General features: G+C 51.7%; 1 protein-coding gene across 2 annotated transcripts in view; it reads right to left on the bottom strand.

The window, feature by feature from the left end:
• The window catches only part of PTPRN2 (protein tyrosine phosphatase receptor type N2), a 723,182-nt gene extending 711,745 nt beyond the window's left edge, over positions 1–11,437 (bottom strand). For both annotated transcript variants that reach the window (XM_041753464.1, XM_041753465.1), the window contains exon 1: positions 11,305–11,437. In XM_041753464.1, coding sequence (XP_041609398.1) covers positions 11,305–11,395 — 91 coding nt within the window. In that variant the 5' untranslated portion in view covers positions 11,396–11,437. The remainder of the gene's footprint in view (positions 1–11,304) is intronic.
• Positions 11,438–27,202: the final 15,765 nt, after the last annotated feature.

Genomic DNA, 27,202 nt, shown 5'->3' with positions numbered 1-27,202 from the left:
GTTTATGTAAGATCGCCTCTAACAGTCTAGAACATTATTTTTTCTACCGTGCTTGACTTTAAATCTACCCCAGATGTCTGGTGTTCTTTCACAGTTCTTATGAAGAATATTTAATTATTCAACAAATACTGTATGCTCTTCAACAGTATTAAGACCAAAAACATCACTTTTTAACTAATGACTTCTTCATTAATGCACTGATACTATCCTAAAATAGGTTTCACAATGATATTTTAATCCCTCAAAACCTTTGAAAAATGAGAACATGCATATCTATATAAATACCCAAATTTTCAGCCTGATTGCACATTTTTATCTTCTCAGAATAGCACTAAATCAAGATGTTCTTTCAGAACTGCATCTTACTTCCCAAAAAGACAAAATACACATAATGAAGCAAGATCTCATGTCGTCGCTAACATTTGGTCCTCTTTTGTCTGAATGCTTTTTACCAGTAATTATTCATATTCCCACAGTGTTCTTTGGATATTGCCTTGGTCCATCCTCCTAGACGTTGGCTTTCCATGTGTGAATGATAGTTTCCAGCAACCAGCAACATACCTTACTCATTTCTAGTTACTCGATCTGCACACGTAGACCCCCATCCTCGATGATAAATGAAAATATAAGTTCACTATATGTGAGAAAGAGACAATTATTGGAAATTGTCATAGAAATTAGAAAATAAGGGACGCCTGGGTCAGTGGTTGAGCATCTGCTGCCTTTGCCTCAGGTCATGGGATCGAGTCTCACATCAAGCTCCCTGCAGGGAGCCTGCTTCTCCCTCTGCCTGTGTCTCTGCCTCTCTCTCTGTGTCTCTCATGAATAAATAAATAAAATCTTTAAAAAAAAAAGAAAATAAGTAGATCTCGCTTCTTAGGGGGCTAAACTAAAAGTCAAATCTTTATTCTGAAAAATAATATTTCTACTTAAAAAGGTTTCTTGGGTGCCTAATGGCACAGTCGAGTAAGTGCTGCCTCTGGCTCAGGGCTCAGGCTGTGATGTCAGGTTGTGAGATCGAGCCCTGTGTCAGGCTCCCCACTCAGCATGACATCAGCTGGAGATTCTCTCTCCCTCTCCCTCTGTGCCTCCCACTCAGGCTCACTCTCTCACTCTCTCTAAAGTAAAACAGTCATTCTTTAAAAAAAATTGAAAGGTTTCTTTATTCAAGTGGTCAGAATGCTTCCCTCTGTTTCGACTCCAAGCAATTAGAACTTCATGTTAAACAGCATCCTCTGTAGAACTGGAGAGTATTATACTGAGTGAAATAAGTCAATCGGAGAAGGACAAACATTATATGGTTTCATTCATTCGGGGAATATAAAAAAAATAGTGAAAGGGAATAAAGAGGAAAAGAGAGAAAATGAGTGGGAAATGTCAGTGAGGAAGACAAAACATGAGAGACTCCTAACTCGGGGAAACGAACAAGGGAGAGTGGAAGGGGAGGTGGGCGGCAGGATGGGGTGACTGGGTGACAGGCACTGAGGGGGGCACTTGACGGGATGAGCACTGGAGGCTATACTATATGTTGGCAAATCGAACTCCAATAAAAAAATATACAAAAAAAAAAAAAGAGCTGGGTTTTGAACATCCACACTTACTAAGCTCTCTTGAAGTCCCTGCTTCTTGCTCCAAACAAAACAAGCAAACAGGAGACCCAAGGCCCAGCATGGTCGCTGCCAAGAAGATGTGCTCAGTGACCCCGAGGAGAAGCCAGCCATCGTGCCTGAGCACCCTGCCGGACAGGGTCCACTGGAGGAGGCAGTTCAGCCTCTGCACCGTTTTTCCTTCTGACATCATAGTTTTCCTTTTCCAGCTCAATTGTTACAAAGCCCTCTGTTGAAGCATTTCCAGTTTCCACGGGAACTGAAACAGACATTAACAGGTCCTTGGGGCTCAGAACCTGGCGGTTCTTTCTGGGCAGGTCCCAGAGCCTGGCCCCCCAGCATGAGGCTTTTGTGGGGCTGCCCCGGCCGCCCCCAACCCATGCACCTGACTGGCACCTCTGCTCACTTCCTCCCGCAGGTACTCCTGCCAGGAGACTCAGGCAGCCCGAGTCTGGGGACTCAGGTGCTGCAGACACAAGCTGCACATGACAGAAGTTCACCAACAGTAACAAAACACAAGTGCACCATCCCTTGCACGTGGATGTTAAGGCTGTGGTCATGCAGGAGCAGAGTGGCGCCCAGGTGTTAGGCACCCATGGCTCACTCAGCCTCCTTGGTGGCCCACAAACATCCAGGGAACCTCACAAAGGCCAGAGGAGCAGGGGAACAGCCTTTGCTCATCTTTTCTCTGAGAGAGAGGCTGTGGGGAAGAGCCCAGTAAATACAGGGAGCAAATGATGGAATAAGGCCCAGCCCCAGAGGCCACAGACCTTCCCCAGGACTATGAGCAGCCCCAGGCAGGTCAAAGGGCGCACGGGATGGTAACAACCCAAACCATGGGGCCCCCCCCAGCCATCCCACAGGCCAGCCCAACCTTGAGCCCACGAGACTCACCCCCGGCTGCACCCTGGGCAGGCAGCAGGGCCCCATAAGCAGGGGAAGTGGGGAGTGGCCCCAGGTGCAGGGACAGGCAAGGCGGGACACACAGCAGGGGGTGGTGGCTGCTGGACACCACCAAGGCCGTCTGAGAAGTCAGAGCACTTGCGGAGGGGAACTCGGTTGGCAGGCCCACAGCTGAGCCTCAAACCACAACATCCAAGCCCAGGGCCCATGGAGAGAGAAGCTTCTAGAGTCTGAGCCCCCAGAGGCGCTGGCCCACCCCTGGGACGCCACCCCTGTGGCCACCACAGCCTCTTCTGGAAGAGCCCAGGGCACAGCTGAGCTCGTCCTCACCCCCCAAGGCCTCGGGTAGCAGTACAGACCATGCAGACCTGGGAGGCCTGCGTGGGACAAGAGAAGACTCAGCCCTCACACTGCTCCAGGGATGCCATCGGGGCCTCTCCCTCACAGTGTGCACCTGCTGTGCCCCGTGGGGGGCTCCAGGAGCAGGGGATGCTGTCAGTGTCTCCCCTTCACAGTGGGGGCACCTGCTGTCCCCTGCAGGAGCTGCAGGGCAGGGGACGCCATTGGGGTCTCCTTCTCACAGTGCACACCTGCTGTCCCCCACAGGGGCTCCGGGGCAGGGGACGCCATCAGGGTCTCCCCCTCACAGTGCACCTGCTGTCCCCCGCAGGGGCTCCGGGGCAGGGGACACTATTGGGGTCTCCTCCTCACAGTGTGCACCTGCTGTCCCCCACGGGGGCTCCCGGGCAGGGGACACCATCAGAGTCTTCCCCTCACAGTACTTACCTGCTGTCCCCCACAGGGGGCTCCAGGGTAGGGGATGCTGTTGGGGTCTCCCCCTCACTGTGTGCACCTGCTGTCCCCGGCTGTGGGAGGTAGATACGCACACCACAGCGGGACCCTTCGGTGTGACCCTCGATGCTTTTACAAGACCACGTGAGTCCTAATATTTTTCATGCCTCAGTGATAAGACAAAAATCCAAACATCTAAAAACAATGCAACCTAAACGCATCAAATATACTAAAGAAGTACTTTGATTTTTGCACTTATCAAATATTACATAATATTTTAAAAGCAAATTCTAGTGTACCTGAGGGAGTACACACAGTTTTTACTCTAGTTTCCACTCAAACATGTAAGAAATATGCACAAGTACCATTCAAGCCGGTTCCTTTATTAAAGGGCTTTCTGCTATTTGAAGGGATGATGTGAAATAAATGCTAGAAGGTGCTCTCACCACTGGTCATGCTCATTACAACATGATCAGGTCTGCCCCCAAACTGTTTAGCTATTTAAACATGCTTATCAAAAAACCTAAATGATATTACTATTTAAAATGTAACAGTGGTGGGGCACCGGGGGGGGGGGGGGCTCAGTCAGTTGAGCACCCAACTCTATTTCAGCTCAGGTCATGACCTCAGGGTCATGAGATCCAGCCCTGAGTTCAGTGGGGAGTCTGCTTGGGAGTCTCTGCCTCTCCCTCTAGCTCTCACTCACCCCCACACCCCATGTGTGCACATGCACACTCTCTCTCTAAAATAAATAGATCTTTTTAAAAAATAAAGTGTACTGGTAATGCTTTAAAAAATCTCAATAGTCAATTTAGCTGAGACTCGGACTCACCACAGTACTAATATTTTCAATAATAACAATATTCCACCCTGTGTGGCCACCAAACTCCAACATTAACTGGAAAAAAAAAAAATGGAACCTGCAAGAATAGTAACAGCTGGGCCTGCCATTACCAAGGATCTGCACCATCTCATAGAATCCTCTCAAAAACATGAAGAATTCGGTACTTTGCTCATGGTATAAATTCAGAAAAATTACAGGTGAAGTCCTTTCTTTTCCCTTGACTTTTCCCCCTTGACCTCTAATTTAAGTGCAAACTGTGAGGACTACCAGATTGGGAAGACAAGCAACCCCTCAGTCTGCCAACGTGCTGCATGGAAACATTATCTTTTATCATTTAATTTGTGTTCTGGACCCATATCCACTCATCCCCACCATGTTTTCAGAAATCACCTGTTTCCTTTCCGTGTTTCTTATTTCACGGAATCAAGGACGGGACCACGGTGAGGCTTGGTCACACAGACGGACGCCCATCCTCGGTATTTCCCATGTGGACTTAGAAGCCGATCCACATGCTGCTCATACAACACTTAGACGGGAGACGAGTGACCTTAACCTAGACCTGTTTTTAGGCAAAAAATGGAGAGAGACTGAGGAAGTCGTGCGGTCTATTTTGGTAAAAGCACGTGTGCTTCTGCAGGAGAGAATGTGCCTTCAGGGGGGAAGGTGCCATGCCCCTCCTCAGGCTGGACCCCACTCCCTGCGTGGCCCTGAGCACTAAGCTCCCGCTGGTGCCTCGCCTGCCACCACTAAACACGGGCTGTGTCAGGGGACACGCGACTCCCCATGCCAGCTTCTGGCCCTACCTCAGCGTAACTACCACCTGCACTGCATTGAAGCCACTGCCCCAAATGGAAAAGCATCAGCTTCGCGTGGCCAGTTTTCTTGGCAGCTCTGTCCCCTGGCAAGTTGACCGTATTTCGCTGCTCGACTCAGAACCGACTCGCGCCGTTAACATGAAGTCCTTCTCCTTTTGGAAACCAGGTGGGCCTTCCTTCTGAAAATCCCTTCCACCAAACAAACCATTTCCAAACACCCTCGTACCTCATGTATAGACATTGCATCAGAGCCTAAAGGCCCTTCAGGACACACGGGGACACAGAACGCCCGTGTGCCGGGCGGGGGCAGGGGGTGGACAGTGCGCAGGAATCCTGTTCCTTCCTCTACCAGATGCCTTGGAAAGTACGGGGCGGCTGAAGGTCTCCCTGGCTTGGGCGCCACTCAATGTCCAGCTCAGGTGGACTCTCTGCGTACAGTTTTCTCATGAGAACAACCCCTCCCTCACCCTTTTGTCTGAAGCAGGCTTCTTCTTGTCACAGGTCTGCTTCCCAGTGTCGTATTACCACACGGATGACTGATGGAGACAAGGAAACCCATGAGCACACAAGGCCGCGAACACTACGGTGGCCCCTGCACTCCTGCCCCAGGGGAGGCCAACGGTGGGAGGTGGCAAAATCCAGTTTCCATATCTGACCATCAAGCCTCCCTCAGAGAGGCCAACCAGGTCCTGGAACTTGACACCTGGAGCAAGAGGCAAGAGCCAAGCCAGAGAGTCAGCCCAGCCCCGCCACTCTGGACCAAAGAGCAATTTCAAATTCTGTCCAACAGGCCCACAGAGCCCCCGGGCCCTGAAGCTCCTTCGGAAAGGCAACCTGACAAGTGGAAACCCCTCTGACCCGGCAACAGTAAGAGGGAGACCTTCCTGTCCCCGTGGCATTACAGAGACGCGTTGCTGCAAGAGTGCACAAGTCCCTCCTGCCGGGCTCTGCATCCCAGGGCCATCCCTGCCTCATCCTGGGGTTGCCCGCTGCAAGGAGGAGACTCGGGGCCCAGGATCCAATCCCAGCACCAAGCGTCTCACGGCACTCTGCTGGGCCACCACAAGCCTCAGTCTTTCCATCTGTAAAACGGAAGATGCAAATGCCCACTTATCGGGGTGTTTCTGGCTAGAACCTGTGACGGCACGTGGAGGGTTCCAGAGGTTGCCAGGGGCTCAAGGGACAGGGCAGGCTGTCCCCACAAAGAGAGAGCATAGAGCCACGCTGGCCAGAAGGGGCTGTTCTATCGCCTACCGTCAGAATCTATATCTGGAACAATCCACCAAAACAAAAAGCTCCATTTCACTGTACGTTCACTTCTAATTAAATGTAAAAAGAGAAAGTGAAAAACAAAATAAAATAAAAAGAGGAAGTGCCCCAATCTGTTTGCTGACTACCCCCTCGCCACCCCCTCCACCCCCGCCCATTCCACGGCCCTCACAGCCCCATGTCTTGACAGGGAGCATCCCTGCAGTTTCTGAACCATGGGCAGGAGCTGAGGGGACAGAGGAAAGAGCCACAGCACCCTGTTTTCCATCTCCTCCCGCAGACGTGAGGCCAAGCGATGGTCACCGAGCTTACTTATTTGTTCACATCGTGCACACACAACAATCGCCTTATAGAAGGACAGAAACACATCAGCTGCCCCCGCCCCTCTGTCCAAAGTTCAGAGCCCTCCACGTACAGCGGCGTGTCCACTCATCAGCCAGAAGCCACTAACAAACAAAAGACTCACTGAACAAGTGAACAGAGGTGTTTCCAAGAGAACCGCACCCCGTTTCACTTCCTGCCCTAAATATTTAGATAGCGCTTGTGGCCAACCTGCTGGAGACAGCACGACGTAAGAGAAAAAAACTTCCTTCTTCCTTCAACAAGTAACTGTTTCCAGCCACCAGAAAAGTGCCCGGGGTTATTTTCTGCTTCTTGGCTTTTCTGGCCCCCTATCAACCAAAATTAAAAAAAAAAAACAAGTCCAGCTGGGTTCATATTCATGAAGGTCAATTTAGACTAATGTGGAAACAGCTGCCAGGTGCTTTTATGTGGAGCAGAGAGTTATCTGCTATGGATTCAGCTGTTTGCTCTCTCAGGAAACGGAACATTTTGTCAGTAACGATAAGACAGGTTCTTGTGAAGTGAGCCTCTCTGGGCCTGCGTCTACTAGGATACATCTGAATTCAGACCCTTTGGGCCCATTTCTTAAGGTTTTTATGTTTTGGTTTTTGCCTCTCCACACATAAAAGAATCCTTGAACTCGCAGTATGTACATATATCCAGAGTATCTTAAATATATGCCACCCTCAGCCAAAGGGTTATTTTTAGTTTGGGTTACATCTAGTCACAAACATCTTTTCATCAGGAATTCTGATATTCTAATGTAATGTTCCAAGAGATCATGGTCATATAAACCTTTGTTTTGTTTTAAGATTTATTTATTTATTTATTTGAGGGAAAGAGAACAAAGTGAGCATGGGGAGGGGGGAGCAGAAGGAGAGGCAGGCCAGCAGGCTCCCCATGGAGCAAGACCCCGGGATCACCCACTGAGCCCCCCAGGTGCCCCAACAGAAACATTTCTTAATAACACCATGTACAAGGACCACTCAGCTAAGCCCATCCTTCTTTCAAACTTCTCCTCTTCCTCAACGCATATTCCTGACTTTTAAAAATTTTTTTTTAAAAAGGGGGAAAATCACTGCATTCACAATTTAGGTAATACTGTCTGCTTTAAAAAAAAGAGGGGGGGTGCAGCCCCAGTGGCCCAGCAGTTTAGTGCTGCCTTCCACCAGGGGTGTGATCCTGGAGACCGGGGATCAAGTCCCACGTCAGGCTCCCTGAGTGGAGCCTGCTTCTCTCCCTCTTCCTCTGCCTCTCTGCCTCTCTCTCGGTCATGAATAAATGAAATCTTAGAAGAAGAAGAAGAAGAAGAAGAAGAAGAAGAAGAAGAAAACAAAAGGAGATCAAAATAAAATGAGAATGCAGCAATTATTATCACGTAAAGGAAACAGTGACTGCTGTCACCTGTCAAGCTCCCCAGCGAGGGCCTGGCTGCACACCCCAGCCTGACTGTGGGTTTACCCTTCTGCACGGGAGCCAGAGACCCAACAGGTCTGCACATTTAGGGCCTACGCAGGTTCTGCACACACACGCCACAGGGCCTGGCACCACCACAGAAGAGGCCATAAAGCCAACTACCAAAAATTGGACTACTTGGTGCACACCAGGACCAAGGTCCTGGGAACCAGGTACAAACACAGAGTGGCTTCTTAAAGAAGAGCTGCAAGATGCAGGGATGCACAGCTTGGCTGAGAGGAAGCCATCTCAAAACCTTCTTTATTCCCTGCACGTTCCTCCAGAGTCTGACACGTGCAACTGCATCTCTGGACGCGGGAGAGGGCAGCACTCGATGCACCTGGCCCTGCAGAAGCCCGTGGTCTGCCAGTTCCCTTCCACAGAAGCCCGGGTTCCCTTCTGCATGGGGACAGGAGCTACGGATGCTGGAGGAGCCAGAGCAGGGGACAGAGCAGGCAAAGATGGCTCGCAGCCAGAAAAGAGGGTGCTCTAGGGGAGGGGAGGGCTACTCCTCACCACACACACCACAGAATCAAGAGCCATGGACCCAAGGACACAAAGTGGATGGGTGCTCTGGCAGCAGCAAGGGTACTTTGATTTCAAGTAAACAATCTCACTATCTAGTTCCCAGAGCAAGCCTCCTGCTCCTTGCTGCCCCCTCCCCAGCTCTGAGGGGACTCAATGGGAGTGACAAATACACGGGGACAAATCAGGCCCAGGGGCACAAAGGAAACACCTCCCTCTAAGCCAGAGACACCGTGACCTCTGACTTCGGATTCTTCCAGAAAAATGTGCGTGAAAGGTTGACTCTGTCCTTTGGCAAATAGGGTCCTTATTTCTTTAGCAAGAGAAGGGTCTTTTATAGGATTGCTCTTGAGTGTAGGGGCTGTTGGAGCTGGTTCACGAACTGGCTTCCCAAGACTGAAGCATGGCTTAAAGACCAACAGCCTACACTTGAATCAGAAGTGCATCTTCCTGAACACCTGACCAAAAGGAGGCCCTGAAACCACAGAGAAAGGCAAGGGGAGGGAGCCAAGGAGCCCCCAAGATGGAACAAAACCGCTCCGCTATCCTGGACGAGGGCCTGACACAGCGATGGGATGTTGACTGGAAGCAATGTCAGATCTTCTCTCTAACGGGGATGCCACGATTCCCACCGTGTGGCTGATAAGGATGGGAAACTGTGTCACAAAGAAGCCTCCTGCACCAGAATGACATGGTCGCATGGGCACGAGCAGGGAGCTAAAGCGATTATGGGGGAGGGTACCCTGGACGACAGGGCAAAGGTGGGGTGTCCATGCACCGGGATGCTGCCAGGAGCTGCTGTGCAAACACAGAGTCACAGGACGTGGCTCAGAACAAAGAGAACAAACTTGCTCTTACTACTGTTGATCCTGGTTTCCCTGTCTGGCTCCAGGCACGACAGCCTGTACAGCAAGACCTGGTCTCAGGCCTCAGCGGTATCGAACCCCTTGTTCTAACCTACAACATTACAAGTTAGGTTAGGTGCAAGCCAGGAGCAGAAAGTCAGGTTTCTGTGAACGGTGTGTTCACTAGGCACTGACTTGAGCTAAATGAGTAAACAGGGTACCAATGGCATGGCTGAGGCCAAGACTAAGGTCTCCAGGTGACCGGTCACGGTCACTGTGCCTCGCGTTGTGATTTGGACCAACATACTGAGTGTGACCACAGACGAGATCCCAACGGCTGCGGAACAGAACAATGGCGACGTATACCTCCCAGGGGTGATCGCGGCTCCCCCTGCACTTTCTGGAGACCGTACATGAGTTCTGAGAACACGGGAGCCGCGTTCTGGGTGCATAGGCCGTGGGGGCCTCACACGGGTGCACAAAGCTCCGTGCCGCTCCAGGTTGGATCCCCACACAGGAAGACCACACCTAGCGCTTGCTCTCTGAAGATCTGCTGGGGCACTTCCAATCACACGGGAAAGCAGCAGGTTAACCCACCAGCTGGAGCCCCTGAGCAGACCCGAAACACCTATGGAGCCCGCCTGCCCCAAACAGAGCCCACATGCGGGACGCTCCCTGGAAGTATCAGCACGGAGGGAAAATGAGGCAGCCTGGAGCCAAGATATCATTGCTTTGTTGTGCAATATCGTCCATGATAGGTTAATTTTCTTCTCTTGAGAGCCTTCCAACTCTGGGTTTTCCTTAGCTCCCTCCCTCAGCCACCTCTCCCTTCTTCCTTTCTCTGATTAAAGCAAAATGCTCTGACCTGGAATTCTAACACAGAAGGAAGAGTCAAGGACGGGGTCCCGCAAACCCCACCGAGCTGCCCTCCTAGAAGACACCGCTGAGCCTGGTTCTCCCTGACCTGAGGCCGCCGCACCTGGCCAGCTGACCAAAGGCTCTCACACCGGGTCCCACCAACCTTCCTCCCCAGCTCCCCAGGTTGGGGCAGGGTCCCGGAGACCTGGATTCCCCCCCCCCCCCCCCGCAAAAGAATGACCCGCTGGGCTGGTAGGGCGCCCTCAGGGGCACGGGGCTGACAACAGCACCCGACGCGGGTAAGGGGTAAGGGGTAAGGGGCGCCCTTCCAAGCAGCAGCTCGCCCTCCAGCTGGGCCCACACCGCCCCCGGCCCCACCACACGCAGACATTCAGGGCGCTGGTCCGCGTCACCGGCCGCCGCCTGCGCTCTCCCCGCAGCCTTTGTTCGGAGCCCGGAAGGGCCAGCCCAGGCCCAGGCAGCCGCCAAGCCCCGCGCACTCTGCACGCCCCGGCCCGCCCCAGGCCCGTCCCGACCTACCGACCACCCGGCATCCCGCCTCGTTCCACAAAGCCTGCGAGCAGGGCGGTGCGGGAGGGCCAGGCCGAGGTCGGCCTGCAGGGGCGCGCCCGGACCCGTCCCGACCCGCTGCCTAACGGCCCGGGCTGGCGGCGAGGCCGGGGGCGGCAGAGGTCACGCGCCCACCACGCAGGCCACAGCCCCCGCCGCCCCGGCCCCGCCGCCCCCAGACCAGGCCCCGCGGGGCCGCCCGGGCGGAAATCCCGAGGGGTGGGCGCCGCCGAGGAAACTGAGGCAGGCGCACAAGCAGGCGCTGCCCCGCGCCCCCCGCCGCCCCCGCACTCGCCCCACGCACGAGACCCCGCCGCACGCCCTCACCGCGCCCGCCCGAGGGCCCGGGCCTCCCCTCCCCTCCCCCGTCGCCGACAGGCCCCGCCCTGCGCCCCACGGCTCCCCCGCAGCCCGCCCCTCCCCCCACTCCGGCGTCCCCTCCCCCCGGACCCCGACACCCCACACCCACGGGCACTCACCGAGAGGCCCCGGGGGCGGCCGGGCTCGGGGCGCGGGCGCGGCGCGCGGCAGCACCAGCAGCAGCAGCAGGAGCGCGGCCAGCGGCCCCATGTCGGCGGCCCGGCGGGCGGCGCTCAGCGCATGGCGGCGCGGCGGGGGCGGCGGGACCGACTCTGCCCAGCACCGCTCCTCCCCGCTTCAGCACCGGACAGCGCCGCCGGCCCCGCCCCGCCCGCCCCGCCCGCCCCGCCGGCCCCGCCCGCCCCGGCCCCGCAGCGCGCGCGCGCCGGCTCCGGCCCCGCCCACTCCGGCTCCGCCCCCGCCCACTCCGGCTCCGCCCACCCCCGGCCCCGCCCACTCCGGCCCCGCCCACTCCGGCTCCGGCCCCGCCCCGCCGCGATCCCCCCAACCTTGCAGCCCAGCGGCCTCCGCGCCCCCGTGCCCTCGGCCCCCTCCACTGGCACCCCTGCCCCGCCAGGCCGGGCGTGGGGGTCCTGGCGCCCCGGAGGTCGCACTGCCCCGCCCCAGCCGCGGCCGGAGACAGAACCGCACGGCCCAGCCCGGCCCTGCTGCGCTCCGCTCGGCGCCTGGGCAGGTGCCCACCCGCGCCGACCCACGCAGGGACGTGGCTGGTGCCCACAGGGAGTTTTCTTTAATGTGGATGTAAGTGCCCAGCGTCATGGGCCCGCGAGAAAGGGGCCTGGAGCCGGGTCTGGGGGTGTGGGTCCTCGGCCACGGGGCGGAAGTGGGGGGAGGACACTGCGGCCCCAGGCGCTCTGCTGCAGTCTCCGCCGCCCCCCACCCCATCCCACACCGTCCAGGGGTCCGTAGGGGACGGGGAGGGGGGGCGCTCGTGGAGCTCCTCCCAGGAGCCTTCTACCCCTGAAAACCTGGACAGGGCTGCAGGGGTCCTGGGGGGGCTTGAGGCATCAGAGGGAGCTGTGTGAGTATGAGGGTGAGTGTCTCCAGGAAGAGTCCTATGTGTGTGGCTGTTGTGTGCCGGTGTGGTTTGTGTGTCCATCCCCTGGACGTCCCAGTCCCCACCTGCTCCACTCAGCACTGGGGAGGCCTGCACCTCCTCTCACCCCTGCAGTCCTGCTAGCTGGGGAAAAGCTCCTTCCAGCTGTCAACCCTGAGGTCCCACTGGCCTGGGTCAATGCTTCTTCATCCTCTCACCCCTGCAGTCCCCCTGCCTGGGTCAGTGCTCCTTTCTCCTCTCACCCCCAGGGTCCCACTGGCCTGGGTCAAGCTCATTCCTGCTGCATGCACCATGCAGGTTTGTCTTTGCCGCCTGCCTCTCAGCGGCCAGCCTCCCTGTGTCCTCTCCCTCCTTGCCCCTTATCACCCCAACAAGGCTGGTCTGGGCAGGTGGGGTAGAGGGTGAGGTGGCTTTGGCTCCACCCCAGCCATCTACAGTTGGGACTAGATAGTGGGCCTGACTGCCCCAGCGTTTACCTCCTTGCTGACGCCAGGGCCCTTCCTCATCCCATCCTGCCTAACCCTCTGTTCCTGTGCCCAAGAAAGCACTTCCTCCTTCTGTCTCCATCTGATGGGCAGGGACTCTGTCACCCAAAGGCCTGGGGAACTGCCCCCAAGAGAGGGCGCTGGTCCACCATGTGGGGACAGAGCAGGAGCAACCATCGTCCTCCTGCTCCACCTTTGCCAGAACTACAGAGAGCCAGCTGCCACAGAAACAACGAGAAGGAAAATAGGATCTAGATGGGCCAGAAGGTAAAGCATGTTTGTGACAGGCCCACAGGGTGATGCAGAAGCATGCGGGTATTACAGGTGACTGGTCAATGACGTCACTGTGTGGTACCCAGGGACACGTCAGCAGACAGAAGTGGACTTACCCATTCTGTGCTGTAGGTGACGGTCACCACGGTCCAGCTGCAGAGGGCGCCAGCTGGGTCTACCTGTGCCCACCTGGACACGGAGCTCACTGGGATGCTCACCCTGGGCAGGATCTCCCGTGAAGGACAAGGAGGAGCCATGGGCCCCTCCTGAGCCTGCATCCTGGGGGACCATCCCTGGCATCGTTGAGCAGCCCCCCCCAGGAAGAGCTTGGGGTGTTCTCATTGTCTGCTGGCTCTGGACGGTGGTCTCCTGCCCCCAAGCCTGCTTCACCCCAAGGGATGCAGCATTGGGGTTCCTGCAGGGTCTGCACAGCTAGAGGTCAATGCCCGAGAAGGGGAGAGTGGAAGCATAGAAGCAGAGTAGGGAAGGCAAAGAGGGGCGCCTGGGGGGCAGAGTTGGCCTGCCAGCAGGGCCTGGTGTACACCTGAGGTTTTGGCTCAGGTCATGACCTCGGGGTTGTGAGATTAAGCCCCAGGCTGGGGTCCACACTTGGGGGAAGGGGAGTCTGCCAGAGAGGCTCCCTCTGCCCCTCCCCCGCCCTGGTGCTGACTCGCTCTCTAAAATCGATCAATCTTTTTAAGCAAATTTTAAAAAGAAAAGAAATACTGGAGGAACCACAAAACCCACTGCACTGTGGACGGCTTCCCAGGTGCTGGGCTCTGCTTCACATGCCACGAGATCTCCACGCCACTGAAATGACAGGAGCAGCTGACAGCAGAGCCAAGGAGCACAGGCCGGGTCCAGGGCTCAGTGTGGGGCAGCCCAGCTTTCTGATCTAAAACAGGGCTGTGCATGGCTCTTTCTGGAGCACAAGCCAGGCAGATGGTCACCACAGGAATCCTCAGTGCATGACCCAGACACACGAGGAGGCAGCAGGTGCGTGTCCTTGTGAGCACATGTGTGGGCGTGTGCATCCATGTGCACCTGTGTGCACATATGACTGCACCATGTGGAAGTGCGTGCATGTTCGTGTGTGCTACGTGTGCCCAGCCAAACTCTTGGCTCTTGGCGTGAGCCAGTGTGCGTGTGAAAACATGCATGGATGCGGTACCAGGCACACGAATGCATCTGTCTGCTGTGTGTACAGCTCTGCAGCATTTCCAACACCTGCTCATTCCTGAGCCCTTTACATAGCGGCATCCCTACCTGCACTTACACTTCGCGGCTTTCACTGACGAAATCCCTTAGTCCGTTATTGTCACACTTACTCTTGATGATATATACGCACAGTGTGCCACGGTCTGCTCTGCACGGCACCACCTTACAGGTCACATGAGAATATATTCGCATTCATAGGTCAGTCCCTCATCCACGGAGACCTGCAAGCTCAGACACAGCCCTTGATCCTCACCTTTCTCTGAGGACCTCCTGTTAGGCTGAGGAGATAAGTGGGGTGGAACTCCCAGGGAGAACATGGGGCCTGGGGTTGGGAGGTCAGGGTTCAGTTCTGAGGCCGCCTGTGCCAGCTCTGTGGCCTTGAATGTTGCTGAGCGGTGACAGATCAAACCAACCTGACAGTTTTGACAGCATCGGTCAGGAACTTGGGAGACATCAGAGTTGACATCACAGAATAACTGACACCCATTTAGGACCAGAATATTCCCAGCGGGGCAGCTGGGCCTCTGATTGTACACTGAGAAGGTGGTCAGCTGTGGGGGATTCCATGGGATGGTGAGAGCTCAGTCGCTGACTGCAGGGCTTGTGTCCGGCCTTACCCTGTCCCTCAGGGGACAGCCAAGTGTTCAGTGTGCTCATTGGGTTCCCACTCGACAGGAAATGGCTTTCTCAAGGAGGAGAGATCTGCACTGTGATTCAGGGTGAGCACAGACCACTTCTGCACATTCTGTGTGAATGGAGGCACCCGAATATGGGGTAACACACATCCTCAATTATTAGATGCACTTTGGCCCTTCCTGAACGTCATAGCAGTTTGGTTAGCTGTGACGAAATTGGAAGTATTGACTAAAACAGTTAAAACTGCCAGATTGGCCATTTGTAATTGGCTCATTCTCATCACTTAAACACAGCTAGCTAGCCGGGTGTCTGTTTGAACTGTGAACAGCGTGTGAGTCATCTGACGGTCCAGTGGCACCTGAGAAGAAAGGCAGCTGCTGGCCCCAGAGAGGCACCCGAGGGCCAGAACCAACCACTGCCACCCCCACTGCTGCACATGAGGCAGCCCACACAGCTCTCTGTCACCGGGAAGCACTGGCCACTCCTGAGCTCTAGTCACAAGCACACCCGCCTCCTCTCACCTCCGCAGCACACCTCTCTGTCCCCCAGGAGGGACAGCCCCAGAGCAGGGGGAGGGAACCTGCATCCCCGAGACCCCAGAACTGGGAAGAGTTGGGCTGGGCACACGGGATACTGTGTTACCGGCCTTTTGCCAGTCAGCAGAGGCCCAGGGGGCAGAGGCCCAGGGGGCAGGAGGGGCCCTGTGTGGCATACAGCTCACATTGTCTGCAGGCACCATTCTTGTGGCCAACGGCAGTCCTGTTTGTATTTGTGGGCCTTCTCCCACCAAATGTGTGTTTGTCAAGATGTTCCACCAGGTAACGACTCAGGTGTGAACAAGCCCAGGCAGATGCTCTGTCCTGGAGCCTGGGTCATCAGAGTGACATGAGCTAGAAACGTGCAGTGCTGGCCCTCGGGGACTGCCTTTTGGTTCCTGAAGCCAAGTTCCATCCCCAGGCCTGCATCTGGGTCTTCCTTGGCTCTGCAGGCTCCCTGCCTCCCATGCAGCCCTTCACTTTGCCAGGTTTGCTGGATGCCTCTCAGTCCTCTGCTCATAGGCTTGCAGACCTATGTGAGGGAGCTGGCCTCAGATTATTTATTGCCAGTAAACAGTCATGAGTATATAATTATGAGAGAAATGCCCAATTTTATAAAGCACCAGCAAGATGCCAGACAGTGATTTCAGTGACGGATGGGCACTGTGGCTACCCCCATTCTACAAGTGAGGAGATCAAGCTGAGGAGAACCCAACCATCCTCCTAAGATTCTACAGCCAGTTTAAGTGAAAACATCAGGGTTCAAATCCATAGCATCTCACCGCAGTCTAACATCCCACTGCTGCCAGCCCTCCTGGTTCACCATCTGACAGTTTGGTGAGAAAGTTCTGGCTATCACAAGCCAATCCTTGTGATAGCATCTAGTGCTCTCCAGAGCAGGGGTCAGCCTGCCCAGCAGGACACTGACTGGGTGCTGTTTAGGGTGGTGATGCTAGAGACATTTAGCATCACGAGGGGCTTCATGTTTAAATCAGTGTTGGTTTTTAACTTAGAGTCAGAAGGAGATGCATCAGGGAACATCTGAAGCAATGTGCCATTAGCGAACTTGACCAAAAGTTAAGCTTCACAGAAAGTCACATTCTCCCAACAAGCTGGCTAATCAGTCTGTTACTGGAGGACATCCATATCCTATGGTGCTTTCCTAGCATGTTCTAGATGGATGAGTCGTACAAGGACCTGGCTGAATGTCTCCCAGTTGTAGAAAAAAGATTAAGCCAGCCTTGGACATTGCTTCACCTCTGGGAGACCTTTTCCAACTACCTGCTTTCCCTCAGGTTATCAGCCAGAGTTCATGCCCCTGGACCCAGAGGGACCACTGTGCCAAAGAAAATATCTGGTGTGGTCAAGCACTTCAGACCAGGGCTACAAACAGCCCGGGGCCTCCTGTCAGTTCTCTGACCAGCTCGGCTCTGGGCCAGGTTGGAAGCCAACCATCTGCAATCTGATGTGTCTTAAATGTGCCAGCTTGAGGGTCCTTGGGCCACATTCAATTAGAGTAACTATGAGTATTGCCATTTGGATTTCAGAACTCGAGTTCCCACAAAGTGAGACTCCATTGGTTCATTTGTAATGAGAGAGCCTCCTCATTTACAATTTGTGTTTCAGCCTAAGGATTATAGAAGACCCTACAAGCCTCAATTAATTAAACTACAGTCCCCTCCGGAAAGGCAAGTATCTCTCTGACCACATGGAACAGAGCTAAGACCACATGGGGTGGTGGATTAGTCCCAAATCAGAATTCAAATGATACCTATTGGCAGAGCCAAACCAACACAGCCTTATATCTGATTTATTTATTTTATATTTTTTATAAATTTATTTTTTATTGTGTTCAATTTGCCAACATGTAGAATAACACCCAGTGTTCATCCCATCGAGTGCCCCCCTCAGTGCCCATGACTGGGTGATGGGCACTTACATCTGATTTAGACTCTAATTCCCAACAGGTATCATTTGAAAGCCAAGTAGCTTTGGGAATGAGTTAGAGAGGAAATCCCAATTTGAATGCCATGCACTCACACAACACTCTAAGATATTAATAACACCTTCCCGAGCACCACCTTAATGGCCTCACCATGTGTAAATTATCAGTCGGTAAGCTTCATTACACAGCTACCACCTACTTGGCAAAACACTACAGTGCATAGGAGGGATGTCAAGAAATATACTCTGAAATAAGGAAAGGGGAAATGTTTCAGATGCACTTCATATCTATAACCTCACTGATGTGAGATGAGCATTATTATCCAGATTTTAGAGATAAAGTGAGGCTCAGAAAGTTTTTATAAGTTGACATATAATGTCTCACAAAAATCCAGAACTGAGATGCTCCTAGTGTGGAAACTTTTAAAGGAGACCAGAGTCATGTCAAAAGGCCACAAAAACAAACTTGAAAAAGGCTACTACTGGCCAAAGACAGGAAAATCTGAGCATTTAAAAACAAAACAAAACAAAAACAAAAAACCACGAGTGCAATGGATTAAAATTTGCCAGACTTATAAAAATGCACTGCTGACAATGATACTAAGAAAGCATTAATAACCCTTTAATAGCTGCTAGGGATGGAGATCCCTGGGTGGCTCAGTGGTTTGGCATCTGCCTTTGGCCCAGGGCATGATCCTGGAGTCCCGGGATCGAGTCCCATGTTGGGCTCCTTGCATGGAGCCTGCTTCTCCCTCTGCCTGGGTCTCTGCCTCTCTCTGTGTGTGTCTCTCTCATGAAAAAAAATAGCTGCTAGGGCACCAACTCATTCTCCTAAAAATTGGAAAATAAAGAAATCAAAGCATTTATCCTGACTTTTCTGCATGAATAATGTTTCAGGGTAACCAAATGATTTTTTATTAAAGATTTTATTTATTTATTCATGAGAGACACACACACAGAGAGGCAGAGACAGGCAGAGGGAGAAGCAGGCTCCATGCAGGGAGCCTACTGTGGGACTCTATCTCAGGACCCTGGGATCACGACCTGAGCCAGAGTCATACACTCATCCACTAAGCCACTCAGGCGTCAAATGATTTTTGAAGGAAAGTTCTTTGCAGAAGACACCCAGGTGACCAATAAGAAAGAAAGACATATTTAGAAAATCAGCATTTTGTAACTCCTAGTAAAATAATAGATCCAGATTAACAATAATCAAATGTTGATCGTTTAAAGTGAAGCAACACTGGATGGATCTAACAGATATATTCAGAACATTCCAACCTAAAATAGCAGAATACACATTCTTTTCATTAGCACATAGAACATTCTCCAGAATAGACCACATATTAGGCCACAAAACAAGCATCAACAAATTTAAAAAGACCAAAGTCACACCATGCATCTTTTCTGACCAGACCACTATGAAATTAGAAACCAACCACAAGAAAAAAGTCTGGAAAGACCACAGATACATGGAGGTTAAATAACACCTTCTAAACAATGAATGGGTCAACCAAGAAAACAAAGAAATAGGGGATCCCTGGGTGGCGCAGTGGTTTGGCACCTGCCTTTGGCCCAGGGCGCGATCCTGGAGACCCGGGATTGAATCCCACGTCGGGCTCCCGGTGCATGGAGCCTGCTTCTCTCTCTGCCTGTGTCTCTGCCTCTCTCTCTCTCTCTCTCTCTCTCTCTCTCTCTCTGTGTGTGTGTGACTATCATAAATAAATAAAAATTTTAAAAAAGAAAACAAAGAAATAAAAAATTACATGGAAACAAATGAAAACACAATGATCCAATATCTTCAAGCTGCAGCAAAAGCTGTTCTAAGAGGAAAGTTTATAGTAAAGCAGGCCTCTCTCAAGAAGCAAGAAAAATCTCAAGCAATCTAAACTTACAACTAAAGGAGCTAGGAAAAGGAAAAAAAACAAAACACCAAAACAGCAGAAGGAAGAAAATAATAAAGAGCAGAGCAGAAATAAAGGAAATAGAAACTAAAAAAAAAAAACAATAGAACAGATCAATGAAACCAGGAGCTGGTCCTTTCAAAAGATCAAGAAAATTAATAATCTATGAGCCAGACTCAAAAGACAGAGAGAGAGAGAGAATTCAAATAAACAAAATCACAAATGGAGGAGAAATAACAACCACCACCACAGAAATACAATCGTAACATTATTATGAAAAATTATATGCCAACAAATTGGACAACCTAGAAGAAATGGATAAATTCCTAGAAACATATAACCTACCAAAACTGAAGCAGAAAAAAATTAAAAATTTGGACAGACTGATAACCAGCAATGAAACTGAATTAGTAATCAAAAAATTCCCAACAAACAGAGGTCCAAGATGGATGGCTTCATAGGCAAATTCTATCAAATATTTATTTTTAGGTTTTTAGATTTTTTTAAATTTATTCATTATCTAAAAGAAAGAGCACAAGCAGGGGAAAGGTAGAGGGAGAGGGTCAAGCAGACACCCCACTGAGTGGGGAGCATGACATGGGGCTCGATCTCAGGACTCCAAGATCATGACCCAAGCCAAAGTCAGATGCCCAACTGACTGAGTCACCTAGGTGCCCCAGAATTCTACCAATCATTTAAAGAATTAATATCTATTCTTCTCAAACTATTCCAAAAAGTAGAAGAGGAAGAAAAACTTCCAAATTCATTCTATGAGACCAGCACTACCCTGATACCAAAACCAGGTAAAGACACCAAAGAAAAATAGAACAACAGGCCAATATTTCTGATGAACATAGATGCAAAAATCTTCAACAAATTCTAGCAAACTCAATCCAGCAATACATTTAAAAAGAATCCTTCACCACAGGACACCTGGATGGCTCAGTCAGTTAAGTGTCTGCCTTTGGCTCAGGTCATGACCCCAGAATCCTGGGACCGAGTCCTAACATCGGGCTCCCTGCTTCTCCCTCTGTCTGCTGCTCCCCCACTCATGCTCTCTCTCTGTCAAATTAATTAATTAATTAAAATAAAATAAAATCTTTAAATCATTCAACATAATCAAGTGGGATTTATTCCCCAGATGGAAGTGTGATTCAATACTCACAAATCAATCAACATGATACATCACAGCAATAAAAGAAAGGACAGAAAATACATGATCATTTAAAGAGATGCAAACAGGGGATCCCTGGGTGGCTCAGTGGTTTGGCACCTGCCTTCAGCCCAAGGCATGATCCTGGAGATCCAGGATCAAGTCCCACGTCAGGCTCCTTGCATGGAGCCTGCTTCTCCCTCTGCCTCTTTCTCTCTCTCTGTGTGTGTGTGTGTGTGTGTGTGTGTGTGTCTCATGAATAAATGAATAAAATCTTTTTTAATTTTTTAAATAAATAAATAAATAAATAGATGCAAACAAAGCATATGCCAAAGTAATACATCCATTTATGATAAAGACTCTCCAACAAAGTAGGTCCAGGGGGAGAATACGTCAATATAATAAAGACCATCTATGAAAAACTCACAGTGAACATCATACTCAACAGGGGAAAACTGAGAGCTTTCCCCCTAAGGTCACGAACACAACAGGGATGTCCACTCTCACCACTTTTATTCAACATGGTGCTGGAAGCCCTAACCAAAGCAATCAGACAACAAAAAGAAATAAATCATCCAAATTGGTAAGGAAGAAGTAAAACTTTCACTGTTTGCAGATGACATGATACAATACCTAGAAAACCCTAAAGACCACCAAAAATCTATTAGAACTGATAAATGAATTCAGTAAAGTGAATTCAGTAAAGTAGAGCAGGATACAAAATTAATGTACAGAAATCTGTTGCATTTTTATATACTAATAATGAAACAGCAGAAAGAGAAATTTAAAAAACAATTCCATTTACAATTGCACCAAAAATAATAAAATATCCAGGAATAAACTCAAACAAGGTGGTGAAAGACCTGTACTCTGAAAACTATAAAACTTTGATGAAAGAAACTGAAGATGTCACAAACAACTGGGAAAGCATTCCATGCTCATAGACTGGGAGAACAAATATTGTTAAAATGTCTATATTGCCCAAAACAATTTACACATTTAATGCAATCCCTATCAAAACATCAACATCATTTTTTCATAGAACTAGAACAATCCTAAAATGTGTATGGAACCACAAAAGACCCCAAATAGCCAAAGCAATCCTGAAAAAGAAAAGTAAAGCTAGAGAGGGGTATCACAATCCCAGATTTCAAGATATACTACAAAGATGTTGTGATTTAAAAAAAAAAAAAACAAAGAAAACCAGTGTGGCACTGGCACAAAAACAGGGGCATAATCCATGGACCAGAAAAAGAAACCCAGAAATAAAACCCCAATTATATGGTCAATCAATCTGTGACAAAGGAGGCAAGAATGTCCAATGGCAGAAAGACTGTCTCTTCAACAAGTGGTGTTGGGAAACTGGACAGCTACCTGCAGAAGAGTGAAACTGGACCACTTTCTGCCTGAAGAGTCTCTCCCTCTGCCCCTCACCCCACTTGCGCATGCGCTCTTTCTCTTCAAAAATGGGTAGAAGACATTCTCCAAAGAAGACATCTGATGGCCAACAGACACATGAATGGATGCTCAACATCTCTTAGCCTCAGGGAAATACAGATCAAAACCACAGTGAGATCCCATCTCGCACCTGTCAGGATGGCCAACATCAAAACCCCATGGAACAACAGGTGTTAGGAGGATGTGGAGAAGAAGGAAGCCTCCTGCACTGTTGGTGGGGATGTAAAGTGGGGTGGCCTCTGTGGAGCACAGGAAGGAGGGGCTTCAGAAAGTTAGAAATACAGCTACCTTTGTGATCCAGGAATTGCATGACTGGGTATTACGGCAAAACACAGAAAAACACTAATTCAAAGGGATACACACACCCCTATGTTTACTGCAGCAATACCTACAATGGTCAAGTTATGGAAGTACCCCAGGTGCCCATCCATCGAGGAATGGATGAAGATGTGGTGTGTGGGTACACAGTGGGATATATGTATGTACATGCACACCAAATGGAGTATTGGCCATAAAGAAGAGTGAGATCCTGCCATTTGCAACTACACAGATGGAGCAAGAGGGTATTGTGCTAAGTGAAATAAGTCAGTCAGAGAAAGACAAATACCACATGATTTCACTCATATGTGGAATTTCATAAAACAAAGGAGCAAAGGAAAGAGCGAGAGAGATGGGGGGGGAGGGAGAAAGATAGGAAAACCAAGAAACAGACTCTAGCTACAGAGAACACCCTGGTGGTCGGCAGGGGGAGCGGTGGGGGTGGAGGAAACAGGTGACGGGGTTGGAGGCAGCCCTCACCAGGAGGAGCAGAGTGCCCTGTAGAGTTGCTGAATCCTGTACCGCGTGCCTGAAACCAACACAGCGACACAGTCCATCAACTACACTGGAATTAAAATTAAAAATTTCAAAAAAAAAAATGGAGCAGGACATCATCACGATGGCAGAAAAAAAGTTTTCTAGTGTCTCACCTTAATCACCCATGGAAGAGACAGCCTTTATGGAGTCCAGGGGTCTGATGGAGAAGTTCCAGCATGTTGTTGGAGCACAAAATAATAATAATATTAATGGTTATTCTTCATGATTGGGTGCACTGGAGACGCCCCCCTCCACCACCACAGCACAGCTCAGGGCAAGACAGCCCTCTGGTTCCCTCCATTCAGTGAAGGCCTGGGTGACATCCAGCTGCCCCCACTGTACGGGATGCCACCAAAAAACCTATGTCTTTCTCAGTGCCATAGAATACTGAGTGTGCTGCAGGGCCGGGGGAAGGTGGGGAGAACAGAGGAGCACCGGAGGCCTGCTGACATGCCCTGGGAGGGTCCCATGACCAGCTCCCCGGGTGTGCCTCCGTGGGAGCATGCTTGTGCATGTGGGTGCTGAGCACTGTTCCAGAGAGAGCTAAAGGACGGCCATCAGCACCAGTCCGGGCCTGGGCAGGGCGAGTGCTAACACTTCTGGGGACGGCAGCACTATGGGCTAATGCGCCCCCTTGGCGAGCCAGGGTGTCACTGTGGTCTGCCACCACAGCCCACCAGACACACCCCATGTCGTTTCCCGGATAACTGAGCATACCCCTGGGATGTCAGCCTTGGTGCTGGGAGCTATAGATTAGACCCCTGCCGTGGGAAGAACAGGTTCTGAAGCTGGAAGCAAAGAGAAAGTCTCTTTGCACCCCCTCCCTACAAAGATATTGAATCAAAACCAATACTACACGTGAACAATGTGGTATCTTGATAAAATCGAATAGCACTCAACGATAAAGAATGAACAATAAAGACGTGCAAAAAGGGAAACAGCCAGACACAGAATACATTTGTGTGATTTCATTTCATGAAGCTCCAGAACCGGCAACAACACCCAGTGACAGGAACCTCCAGGACTGAGGGCAGGAGAGAACTTTCTGGGGCAATGGAAAGGTCCTCATTGGAAGGGGGCTATGAGTTGTGTTGTTGAATATACTTTTAAAAACTCATGAAACTGTAAACTTAGGATTGGTGAGTTTTACCACATGTAAGTTATTCAGTTTTTTAAAAAGTAATAACAATTTCTCTAGATTTTCAGACACCTGTCCTCAAAGATTGGAACACCTCCAGGTGGTGACTCCCGCCCCATGACCTGTACCCCCCAGCAAGGCCGGCGTAGCAGGCAGAGGTGTCTTGGAGGGCAGGAACATCCTCATGACCACAGCAAAAACGCAGGACACAGCCCGAGTCTGAACTCAGCAAGGGTCACGCCCGCATCATGCCACAGCCAGAGTACAACGCACAGCCAAGCCAAGAAGCAGGTGGGCATGACCCCAACGTGGGAGGGCCCCGCGAGTGGCGTGGGGAGCTGTGTGGACACACGGGAGCTGGCACAGCCCAGCACCTAGAAGGAAGAGTAGTCCTTGGAAACTCTCAGGATTGGGAGCTGCACATTCTTACAGTTCCCGGATAACCCTAAATGCCCTCCAAGCACAAGGTCTTCCAGCCACAGGGCAGACTGCTCTGCCATTGGCCCTAAAGCCAGCCGGCAGAGGCTGCTGCACAGGTGGGCCTGCACGCTGCTGCAGACAGGGTAGCATGACGCCAGCCGGAGCGCCTTCGTCTGGAGCACCAGCAGGCACTTGGCAGTGATTATTTCCTTCTGGAGAAGATTATCTCGGCTTGCCATGGACCCTCAGAAATTAATCCTCAGGGTACCCCGCAGGAGACCCTCGCCAGACACCCAGGGGGCTGTGGAATGGGTGCAAGAAGGGAGTCACAGAGCTCCGGCCACCACACAGCGCTGGCCCTAGGCCATTTCCCCTCATGCCACGTGCATCTCATGGTCCCTTCCCGTCACCCACAGCTGAACACAAGCAGAGCACCACCGGGCAGCGTCCAGGCAGCCCTAGAAGGGGACCAGAAGCTCCCTCCAGGAGGGTCTCCTGCTGGGGAGGCAGCTCAGATGCAGGACTGCCTCCCCGTGTTGGCCAGGAGACCCTGCTCCACTCCTCGAGCACTTGGCAGAAACAGCCTTAGGAGCGGGTGGCCAAGAACAAGGGTGCAGCACAATGCAACTGGCATCTTTTTGGGGAAGCTGCCCAACATCCTAGTTTCCTACACCTGTGTGCATTTCCTGTGGCTTCGACGACAAAGTACCACAAGCTTTGGGGCTTAAAACACAAATGCATTCTCAGGGTTCTGGAGGCCAGCAGCCAGCGGTCTCACCGGCCTAAATCGAGGTCTTGTGGGGCCACGCTGCCTCTGAAGCCTCAGTGGAAGGCCCCTTCCATGCTTCTGCCAGCTTGCGCTGGCTGCCTGCAGCCCTCAGCTCGTGGCCACATCCCTCGTGTCAGCCCCTGTGGTCACTCTGCCTTCTGTGCGTGTGGCCAGTCTGCCTGGCTCCCTGATAAGGGCCCTTGGGATGTGGCATCAGTGCCTGTAGGTAGACCAGGATCACCTCCCCCAACTCAAGATCTCGACCTTCATCACATCTGCAACATCTGTTTTGCCATGTGTGGTAATATGGGCAAGTTCCAGGGGTTAGAACACGTAATGTGGGGCCATTACCCAGACTACCACGGGGCCCCTCAGAGGGCATGAATCCACACACTGTGTTTATCCCAGGAATTTATTTATGTCTTGTAAAACAATCTACCCTAGAAACTTAACAATGGTCTTTCAGCCCCTCTACCAGATTCAGGACAGGCCCAAATTGGCATGGCCACAATGTACCGCGTAAGTAGAGGAAACTCTTCTCCCTCTGGGCCCCATCCCAGGCGTGGAAGGGCTGGATGAAGGTAGAGAGTCATGGAGGTCATGACGCATGGGGTCAGCACACTGTGGGGTCCCTGAGGCTCAGTGGGGGCAACCGAGGAGCTGGAGTGAAGACTGCCTCAGTGGAACCTGGAGAGGCCATGGAGCGAGAGTCCATTCTATTGTGTGAGTTGATTCATGGGCAGGAATTGGAAGCCTGGCTCATGTCTGCCCCTTGTACACATTTACACACTGCACCCATCAGTCTGTAAGGCAGGAGATCCAGAACCCTTTAGAAACGGTTCTGCGTGAGCTTCTCAAATACATTCGGGCAGCTTATTCACATTTGTTGTTTGCTGTGTCAGCAGTGGGAGGCGCTTCATGTGCCATGAGTGATAGGCTGAAGAGATGTCCCCAAGGGACACAGGACTCCCTGTCAAATGCTGGGGCCAGGAATCTATGGGGAAATGTAAACTGGGAAATTTCCTCTTGCTAAAAAAAAAAAAAAAAAAAAAAAATTTCCTCTTCCTGGAAAAGAAACACCAAAAATGGCTACAACGTGACAGAAAAGCCACATAATGTAACATGTTAGCAGGAGAATGAAGACACCTCTGCTGAGATTAATCCTACAGAAATGTCCTTTATTTTACAAAGAGGTGTGGTTCAGACATGAGTTGGCTAAAAAATTTGGCAGAAGGTCCGTGAGGACGTGGGCCTGAGGGGCGACCACAGGGCCTTCAGCCAGCATGTGCTCCTGGAGGAACAGTTTCTAGTTTACCGTTTTGTGTTAAGGCAGTTTTTAAAGAACAGCCACCTGTCTTCACGGATCTGTAGATAGCAGGGGACTGACTAGCGTGCCAGATGGTCCCCTAACGAGGGCTGCTGGGTAGTGGCAGCACTGGATAGCCTCCGCACGAGGGGGTCCCCTTCCCTGCCCTGGGGCTGGTGTTCGTGCTGCCTGGCCAGCCCCGGGAGTCTGATGAGTGAGGTGGTCACATGACCAATCAGGCCTTGTCACGTTGTCTCCATTGTTTGCTGCCTCATCCCTGGAGGGTGCTTTGCTGTTGGACTGTGGTGTGAAGCCGGGTGTGCGTACATGGTGGTACAAGGCTTAATGCTGGATGTTAACAGGTGGTGCCAGGTCTTCCGTCCCTCTTGCTGCCTGGCCAACTCACGTCCATGCACACACCTCTGGCCTCTGACCAGCTGGCCACCTTTCAGCTGTGCCCATGGAGACAGGGCTCCTCTTGAGCTCATACACAATGTATTGCACCGGGAGACCGCCCCAATTGGGCCTCCAGAAGGCCCAGCTGCTGCACCCTGGCCACCCCAAGGGGCTCGGCATGTACTGAAGGTGGATGGCCATGTGCACCAGCAGAAGCTTTGTCCTCAGGAGGACGCTCCCTCACCACTGTCCTCTGAGGCTGACCCGTGTGGGGCACGAGTCCTGCCCTGTCCACAGGGAGGACTACACCTACTCAACTGGGCTTACACCCAGAACATTAGCACAGCCAATTTCCTCTTCCCTCACTGGCCATGAGGGATCCAGGCCGCGGTGTATGAACAAAAGCACGACATGGCACATCCTTAATCGCCCAAGACTTACTTCCCAA

The sequence above is a fragment of the Vulpes lagopus genome, chromosome 4, assembly GCF_018345385.1.
Source record: "Vulpes lagopus strain Blue_001 chromosome 4, ASM1834538v1, whole genome shotgun sequence".
In the NCBI taxonomy this organism is placed as follows: Eukaryota; Metazoa; Chordata; class Mammalia; order Carnivora; family Canidae; genus Vulpes; species Vulpes lagopus.
The sequence above is the reverse complement of the archived record's forward strand: the minus strand, read 5'-3'. Positions and strand labels throughout refer to the sequence as shown.